Here is a 9,379-nt window from a genome sequence, read left to right on the forward strand (position 1 = left end):
AGCTCGCCAATAAGGTGGTGACGGTGGTGGTGGTGGTGGTGATTGTGGTGGTGATTGTGGTGATGGTGGTGGTGATGGTGGTGGTGATGGTGGTGATGGTGACACGGACCCCTCCATCGCGTCGCGAGCTCGCGCCTTCTTCACGGAGCTCGCCAAGAAGGTGGTGACGGTGGTGGTGGTGGTGGTGATTGTGGTGGTGATTGTGGTGATGGTGGTGGTGGTGATGGTGGTGGTGATGGTGGTGATGGTGACACGGACCCCTCCATCGCGTCGCGAGCTCGCGCCTTCTTCACGGAGCTCGCCAAGAAGGTGGTGACGGTGGTGGTGGTGGTGGTGATTGTGGTGGTGATTGTGGTGATGGTGGTGGTGGTGATGGTGGTGGTGATGGTGGTGATGGTGACACGGACCCCTCCATCGCGTCGCGAGCTCGAGCCTTCTTCACGGAGCTCGCCAATAAGGTGGTGACGGTGGTGGTGGTGGTGGTGATTGTGGTGGTGATTGTGGTGATGGTGGTGGTGGTGATGGTGGTGATGGTGATGATGGTGGTGATATTGACACGGACCCCTCCATCGCGTCGCGAGCTCGCGCCTTCTTCACGGAGCTCGCCAAGAAGGTGGTGACGGTGGTGGTGGTTGTGATGGTGGTGGTGGTGGTTGTGGTGGTGGTTGTGGTGGTGATGGTGGTGGTGGTGGTGGTGGTGATGGTGGTGACGGTGATGGTGGTGGTGATGGCGGTGGTGGTGATGTTGTTGTTGTTGCTGCTACAGGACAACGCGCTGTACAACGCTCTGCCAGACTGTGATGATGATGATGATGGTAGTAGTGGTGATGATGATGATGTTGTTGTTGTTGTTGATGTTGTTGTTGCTACAGGACAACGCTCTCTACAACGCTCTGCAAGACATTGTGTGATGATGATGATGTTGGTGGTGGTGATGATGATGGTGGTGGTGGTGGTAGTGGTGATGATGATGGTGATGATGGTGGTGGTGGTGATGGTGGTGGTGGTGGTGATGCTGGTGGTGGTGATGGTGGTGGTGATGGTGGTGGTGATGGTGGTGGTGGTGATGGTGGTGGTGATGGTGGTGGTGATGGTGGTGGTGGTGATTGTGGTGGTGGTGGTGTTGTTGTTGTTGATGTTGTTGATGATGTTGATGTTGTTGTTGCTACAGGACAACGCACTGTACAACGCTCTGCCAGACATCGTGAGCCGCCTCTCAGATCCAGACGAGGGAATCGCAGAGGAACCATTCCACACCGTCATGCGGTGAGCGGTGGTGGTGGTGGTGGTGTAGTGGTGGTGGTGGTGGTGGTGTGGTGGTGAGTGGGGTGGTGGTGTAGTGGTGGTGTGGTGGTGGTGTGGTGGGGGTGGTGGTGGTATAGTGGTGGTGGTGGTGAGTGGGGTGGTGTAGTGGTGGTGGTGTAGTGGTGGTGGTGTGGTGGTGGTGGTGTGGTGGTGGTGGTGTGGTGGGGGTGGTGGTGGTGGTGGGGGTGGTGGTTAGTGGTGGTGGTGGTGTAGTGGTGGTGGTGGTGGTGGTGTGGTGGGGGTGGTGGTGTGGTGGTGGTTAGTGGTGGGGGTGGTGGTGGTGATGGTGGTGGTAGTGGTGGTGGGGGTGTAGTGGTGGGGGTGGTGATGGTGTGGTGGTGAGTGGGGTGGTGGTGTAGTGGTGGTGTGGTGGTGGTGTGGTGGGGGTGGTGGTGGTATAGTGGTGGTGGTGGTGAGTGGGGTGGTGTAGTGGTGGTGGTGTAGTGGTGGTGGTGTGGTGGTGGTGGTGTGGTGGTGGTGGTGTGGTGGGGGTGGTGGTGGTGGTGGGGGTGGTGGTTAGTGGTGGGGGTGGTGGTGGTGATGGTGGTGGTGGTGGTGTGGTGGGGGTGGTGGTGTGGTGGGGGTGGTGGTGTGGTGGTGGTTAGTGGTGGGGGTGGTGGTGGTGATGGTGGTGGTAGTGGTGGTGGGGGTGTAGTGGTGGGGGTGGTGATGGTGTGGTGGTGAGTGGGGTGGTGGTGTAGTGGTGGTGGTCGTGGTGGTGGTGGTCGTGGTGGTGGTAGTGGTGGTGGTGTAGTGGTGGTGTGGTGGTGGTGTGGTGGGGGTGATGGTGGTGATGATGATGGTGATGATGGTGATGGTGGTAATGATGGTGATGATGATGGTGATGATGGTAATGATGATGATAGTGATGATGGTAATGATGATGATAATGGTGATGATGATGGTGATGATGGTGATGGTGGTAATGATGGTGATGATGATGGTGATGATGTTGATGGTGATGATGATGTTGATGTTACAGGCAGCTGTTCAGCTACATCCAGAAGGACCGCCAGGTGGAGAGTTTAGTGGAGAAGCTTTGCCATCGCTTCCGCACCACCAGGTGATGGACATCAACACCATCAACATCATCACCACCACCACCATCAACACCATCACCATCATCATAACCACCATCACCACCACCAGCAACACCATCAACATCATCACCACCACCACCATCAACACCATCACCATCATCATCACCACCATCAACACCATCACCATCATCATCACCACCATCACCACCATCAACATCACCACCATCAACACCACCATCAACACCATCAACATCACCATCATCAACACCAACACCATCACCATCATCACCACCATCATCACCACCATCACCACCACCAGCAACACCATCAACATCACCACCATCAACACCACCATCAACACCATCAACATCACCACCATCAACACCACCATCAACACCATCAACATCACCATCATCAACACCAACACCATCACCATCATCACCACCATCATCACCACCATCACCACCACCAGCAACACCATCAACATCACCACCATCAACACCATCAACATCGCCATCATCAACACCATCACCATCATCACCACCATCATCACAATACCATCACCACCATCACCACAATCACCATCACCACCATCAACACCCCGTGTCTCTCTCACCGTGTCTCACCGTCTCTCTCACCGTGTCTCTCTGTGTCTCTCTCCGTGTCTCTCTCCGTGTGTCTCTCCGTGTGTCTCACCGTGTCTCTCTCTGTCTCTCACCGTGTCTCTCTTTGTCTCATCGTGTCTCACCGTGTCTCACCGTGTCTCACCGTGTCTCCCCGTGTGTCTCTCTGTCTGTCTCTCCGTCTCTCTGTCTCTCACCGTGTCTCTCTCTGTCTCTCCGTGTCTCACCGTGTCTCACCGTGTCTCCCCGTGTCTCTCTCTGTCTCACCATGTCTCACCGTGTCTTCCCGTGTCTCACCGTGTCTCACCGTGTCTCTCTCTGTCTCACCGTGTCTCTCCGTGTCTCTAGCTGTCTCACCGTGTCTCACCGTGTCTCCCCGTGTCTCACCGTGTCTCACCGTGTCTCTCTGTGTCTCTGTAGCTGTGAGAGACAGTGGAGGGAGCTGGCCTTCTGTCTGGGCGAGCTCCCGTGGGGTGAACGAGCCACTCGGCGGATACTGTGTGTCTCTGTGTCTCTCTGTGTCTCACCGTGTCTCTCTCTGTGTGTCTCACCGTGTCTCTGTAGCTGTGAGAGACAGTGGAGGGAGCTGGCCTTCTGTCTGGGCGAGCTCCCGTGGGGCGAGCGAGCCACTCGGAGACTCCTGTGTGTCTCTGTCTCTCACCGTGTCTCACCGTGTCTCTCACCGTGTCTCTCACCGTGTCTCTGTCTCACCGTGTCTCTCTCTGTCTCACCGTGTCTCTGTAGCTGTGAGAGACAGTGGAGGGAGCTGGCCTTCTGTCTGGGCGAGCTCCCGTGGGGCGAGCGAGCCACTCGGAGACTCCTGTGTGTCTCTGTCTCTCAACGTGTCTCACCGTGTCTCTCACCGTGTCTCTCACCGTGTCTCTGTCTCACCGTGTCTCTCTCTGTCTCACCGTGTCTCTGTAGCTGTGAGAGACAGTGGAGGGAGCTGGCCTTCTGTCTGGGCGAGCTCCCGTGGGGCGAGCGAGCCACTCGGCGGATACTCGACAACTTCTGCTGCTTCTCCGACAAGATGGCCGACCCGCGTCTGCACGCGGCGCTCACGGCCGCCACTCAGCGGCAACGCAAGGCGGGGGGAGGGGCTGAGCTCAAGGTGGGGGCAGAGGTCAAGGTGGGGGGGGGCAGAGGTCAAGGTGGGGGGGGGGGGTGGGGGCAGAGGTCAAGGTGGGGGGGGCAGAGGTCAAGGTGGGGCGGGGGGAGGGGCTGAGCTCAAGGTGGGGGCAGAGGTCAAGGTGGGGGGGGCAGAGGTCAAGGTGGGGGGGGGGGGTGGGGGCAGAGCTCAAGGTGGGGGGGGGGGTGGGGGCAGAGGTCAAGGTGGGGGGGGGCAGAGGTCAAGGTGGGGGGGGGGGGGTGGGGGCAGAGCTCAAGGTGGGGGGGGGGTGGGGGCAGAGGTCAAGGTGGGGGGGGGGGCTGAGCTCAAGGGGGGTGGGGGCAGAGGTCAAGGTGGGGGGGGGCTGAGCTCAAGGTGGGGGGGGGGGTGGGGGCAGAGGTCAAGGTGGGGGGGGCAGAGGTCAAGGTGGGGGGGGGGTGGGGGCAGAGGTCAAGGTGGGGGGGGGGGGTGGTGGTGATGGTGGTGTTGAAGATGGTGTTGGTGATGATTATGATGATGATTTTTTTTCGATGTAAAGCTTTCGTGACTGCAGGGATTCATCTTCTTGGTTCTTTCGGTAAAGTCACGTAGAGGGGAAGTAATACAATAAAATAAAATAATAATGATGATGATGTTGTTGATGATATTGTTGATGTTGTTGACGTTGTTGTTGATTTTGTTGTTGCTGATTCAGGCTCTGCTGGATGAGCTTGAGGAGCGTCTGGACCTCGCTGATGATGTTGATGATGTTGTTGATGTTGTTGACGATGATGTTGATGATGTTGTTGATGATGTTGTTGTTGCTGATGATGTTGTTGTTGTTGTTGTTGTTCAGGCTCTGCTGGATGAGCTGGAGGAGCGTCTGGACCTCGCTGATGATGTTGATGATGTTGTTGTTGATGTTGTTGATGTTGTTGATGATGTTGTTGATGTTGTTGATGTTGTTGATGATGATGATGTTGTTGATGATATTGTTGATGTTGTTGTTGATGTTGTTGATGTTGTTGATGATGATGATGTTGTTGATGTTGTTGATGCTGATGATGTTGTTGATGTTGTTGACGATGATGTTGATGATGTTGTTGATGATGTTGTTGTTGATGTTGCTGATGATGTTGTTGATGTTGTTGTTCAGGCTCTGCTGGATGTTGTTGATGTTGACGATGTTGTTGTTGTTCAGGCTCTGCTGGATGAGCTGGAGGAGCGTCTGGACGTGGCCCACAGGAAGGGTTTGGACGAGGGGGGGCAGCCCCCACCCCTGTCCCCCTCGCAGCCCCTCCCCCCCCACAGGCACCAGGGGGGGGGGGAGGGGGAGGGGGGCGGCAAAGCAGCCAGATCCGGTGAGTGGTGGTGGGTGGGTGGGTGAGTGGGTGGGTGGGTGAGTGGGTGAGTGGGTGGGTGAGTGGGTGGGTGAGTGGGTGGGTGGGTGGGTGAGTGGGTGGGTGGGTGAGTGGGTGGTGGGTGGGTGGGTGGGTGAGTGGTGGGTGGGTGAGTGGGTGGTGGGTGGGTGAGTGGGTGGTGGGTGGGTGAGTGAGTGAGTGGTGGGTGGGTGAGTGGGTGGGTGGGTGGTGGGTGGGTGGGTGAGTGGGTGGGTGGGTGAGTGGGTGAGTGGGTGGGTGAGTGGGTGGGTGGGTGAGTTGGTGGGTGAGTGGGTGGGTGGGTGAGTGGGTGGGTGGGTGAGTTGGTGGGTGAGTGGGTGGGTGGGTGAGTGGGTGGGTGAGTGGGTGAGTGGGTGAGTGGGTGGGTGGGTGGTGGGTGGGTGGGTGGGTGAGTGGGTGGGTGGGTGAGTGGGTGAGTGGGTGGGTGGGTGGGTGAGTGGGTGGGTGAGTGGGTGAGTGGGTGGGTGAGTGGGTGGGTGGGTGGTGGGTGGGTGAGTGGGTGGGTGGGTGGTGGGTGGGTGGGTGAGTGGGTGGGTGGGTGGTGGGTGGGTGAGTGGGTGGGTGGTGGGTGGGTGGTGGGTGGGTGAGTGGGTGAGTGGGTGGGTGAGTGGGTGAGTGGGTGGGTGAGTGGGTGAGTGGGTGGTGGGTGGGTGAGTGGGTGGGTGGGTGGTGGGTGGGTGAGTGGGTGGGTGGGTGGTGGGTGGGTGGTGGGTGGGTGAGTGAGTGGGTGGGTGAGTGAGTGGTGGTTGGGTGAGTGGGTGGTGGGTGGGTGAGTGGGTGGTGGGTGGGTGAGTGAGTGAGTGGTGGGTGGGTGAGTGGGTGGGTGGGTGGTGGGTGGGTGGGTGAGTTGGTGGGTGAGTGGGTGGGTGGGTGAGTGGGTGAGTGGGTGGGTGGGTGAGTTGGTGGGTGAGTGGGTGGGTGGGTGAGTGGGTGGGTGAGTGGGTGAGTGGGTGAGTGGGTGGGTGGGTGGTGGGTGGGTGGGTGGGTGGGTGAGTGGGTGGGTGGGTGAGTGGGTGGGTGGGTGAGTGGGTGAGTGGGTGGGTGAGTGGGTGAGTGGGTGGGTGAGTGGGTGAGTGGGTGGGTGAGTGGGTGAGTGGGTGGGTGAGTGGGTGGGTGGGTGAGTGGGTGGGTGAGTGGGTGAGTGAGTGAGTGTGTGGGTGAGTGAGTGGGTGGGTGAGTGGGTGGGTGGGTGGGTGAATAGGTGGGTGTGTTTGTGAGTGAGTGTGTGAGTGAGTGGGTGAGTGAGTGAGTGAGTAGGTGGGTGTGTGGGTGGGTGAGTGTGTGAGTGAGTGTGTGAGTGAGTGGGTGAGTGGTTGGGTGGGTGGGTGGGTGAGTGGGTGAGTGGGTGGGTGAGTGAGTGAGTGGTGGGTGGGTGAGTGGGTGGTGGGTGGGTGAGTGGGTGGTGGGTGGGTGAGTGAGTGAGTGGTGGGTGGGTGAGTGGGTGGTGGGTGGGTGAGTGGGTGGTGGGTGGGTGAGTGAGTGAGTGGGTGGTGGGTGGGTGAGTGGGTGTGTGGGTGAGTGGGTGGGTGAGTGGGTGAGTGGGTGGGTGAGTGGGTGGGTGGGTGGGTGAGTGGGTGAGTGGGTGGGGTGAGTGGGTGAGTGGGTGGTGGGTGGGTGAGTGAGTGGGTGGGTGGTGGGTGGGTGAGTGAGTGGTGGGTGGTGGGTGGGTGTGTGGGTGAGTGAGTGAGTGGGTGGGTGGTGGGTGGGTGGTGGGTGGGTGGTGAGTGGGTGGGGTGAGTGGTGGTGGGTGGGTGAGTGGGTGGTGGGTGGGTGAGTGGGTGGTGGGTGGGTGAGTGAGTGAGTGAGTGGTGGGTGGGTGAGTGGGTGGGTGGGTGGTGGGTGGGTGGGTGGGTGAGTTGGTGGGTGAGTGGGTGGGTGGGGTGAGTGGGTGAGTGGGTGGGTGAGTGGGTGGGTGGGTGAGTTGGTGGGTGAGTGGGTGGGTGGGTGAGTGGGTGGGTGAGTGGGTGAGTGGGTGAGTGGGTGGGTGGGTGGTGGGTGGGTGGGTGGGTGAGTGGGTGGGTGGGTGAGTGGGTGAGTGGGTGGGTGGGTGAGTGGGTGGGTGAGTGGGTGAGTGGGTGGGTGAGTGGGTGAGTGGGTGGGTGAGTGGGTGGGTGAGTGAGTGGGTGGGTGAGTGGGTGAGTGAGTGAGTGTGTGGGTGAGTGAGTGGGTGGGTGAGTGGGTGGGTGGGTGGGTGAATAGGTGGGTGTGTTTGTGAGTGAGTGTGTGAGTGAGTGGGTGAGTGAGTGAGTGAGTAGGTGGGTGGGTGGGTGGGTGAGTGTGTGAGTGAGTGTGTGAGTGAGTGGGTGAGTGGTTGGGTGGGTGGGTGGGTGAGTGGGTGAGTGGGTGGGTGAGTGAGTGAGTGGTGGGTGGGTGAGTGGGTGGTGGGTGGGTGAGTGGGTGGTGGGTGGGTGAGTGAGTGAGTGGTGGGTGGGTGAGTGGGTGGTGGGTGGGTGAGTGGGTGGTGGGTGGGTGAGTGAGTGAGTGGGTGAGTGGGTGGGTGAGTGGGTGTGTGGGTGAGTGGGTGGGTGAGTGGGTGAGTGGGTGGGTGAGTGGGTGGGTGGGTGGGTGAGTGGGTGAGTGGGTGGGTGAGTGGGTGAGTGGGTGGTGGGTGGGTGAGTGAGTGGGTGGGTGAGTGGGTGGGTGAGTGAGTGAGTGGGTGAGTGGGTGGGTGTGTGGGTGAGTGAGTGAGTGTGTGGGTGAGTGGGTGGGTGAGTTGCTGGCTGATTGCTCCTCTCTCCCCCCCCCAGCCCGCCCCCACAAGCCGCGTCAACGCCGCGTGGCGGTGGAGTGGGACAGCGACCTGGAGAACACCCCACCGCTGAGGGGGCGGGGGGAGGGGCCGGCCTCCCGGGGGGCGAGGGGAGGGGCCACCCCCTCCGGCCCCTCCCGGCGAAGTCAAACGACTCCGAGGGCTGAAGGTAGCCACCAGTCCCTTCACACTCACCGCTGACTCCCCTGTCATTACCTCCCGTGGCCACCAGTCCCTTCACACTCACAGCTGACTCCCCTGTCGTTAGCTCCCGTGGCCACCAGTCCCTTCACACTCACAGCTGACTCCCCTGTCATTACCTCCCGTGGCCACCAGTCCCTTCACACTCACAGCTGACTCCCCTGTCGTTAGCTCCCGTGGCCACCAGTCCCTTCACACTCTCAGCTGACTCCCCTGTCGTTAGCTCCCGTGGCCACCAGTCCCTTCACACTCACAGCTGACTCCCGTGTCGTTACCTCCCGTGGCCACCAGTCCCTTCACACTCTCAGCTGACTCCCCTGTCAATACCTCCCGTGGCCACCAGTCCCTTCACACTCACAGCTGACTCCCCTGTCAATACCTCCCGTGGCTACCAGTCCCTTCACACTCTCAGCTGACTCCCGTGTCGTTAGCTCCCGTGGCCACCAGTCCCTTCACACTCACAGCTGACTCCCGTGTCACTACCTCCCGTGGCCACCAGTCCCTTCACACTCTCAGCTGACTCCCGTGTCGTTACCTCCCGTGGCCAGCAGTCCCTTCACACTCTCAGCTGAATCGCGTGTCGTTACCTCCCGTGGCCAGCAGTCCCTTCACACTCTCAGCTGACTCCCGTGTCGTTAGCTCCTGTGGCCACCAGTCCCTTCACACTCACCGCTGACTCCCGTGTCGTTAGCTCCCGTAGCCACCAGTCCCTTCACACTCTCAGCTGACTCCCGTGTCGTTACCTCCCGTGGCCACCAGTCCCTTCACACTCACAGCTGACTCCCGTGTCGTTAGCTCCCGTAGCCACCAGTCCCTTCACACTCTCAGCTGACTCCCGTGTCTTTAGCTCCTGTGGCCACCAGTCCCTTCACACTCACCGCTGACTCCCGTGTCGTTAGCTCCCGTAGCCACCAGTCCCTTCGCACTCCCAGCTGACTGCCGTCTCGTTAGCTCCCGTGGCCAGCAGTCCCTTC

General features: G+C 60.0%; 1 protein-coding gene across 1 annotated transcript; it reads left to right on the forward strand.

Annotated features, from left to right (window-relative positions):
* The first annotated feature begins 557 nt into the window (after nucleotides 1-557).
* LOC144953421 (condensin complex subunit 1-like) lies at nucleotides 558-5,420 on the forward strand. Its single transcript, XM_078883997.1, has 6 exons — nucleotides 558-613; nucleotides 1,172-1,266; nucleotides 2,288-2,368; nucleotides 3,893-4,079; nucleotides 5,257-5,366; nucleotides 5,408-5,420. The coding sequence occupies exons 2-6, from the start codon at nucleotides 1,262-1,264 to the stop codon at nucleotides 5,418-5,420; spliced, it is 396 nt and encodes a 131-aa protein (XP_078740123.1). The 5' UTR covers nucleotides 558-613; nucleotides 1,172-1,261.
* The last annotated feature ends 3,959 nt before the right edge of the window (nucleotides 5,421-9,379 follow it).

Source organism: Lampetra fluviatilis, chromosome 76, assembly GCF_964198595.1.
Source record: "Lampetra fluviatilis chromosome 76, kcLamFluv1.1, whole genome shotgun sequence".
Classification (NCBI taxonomy): Eukaryota; Metazoa; Chordata; class Hyperoartia; order Petromyzontiformes; family Petromyzontidae; genus Lampetra; species Lampetra fluviatilis.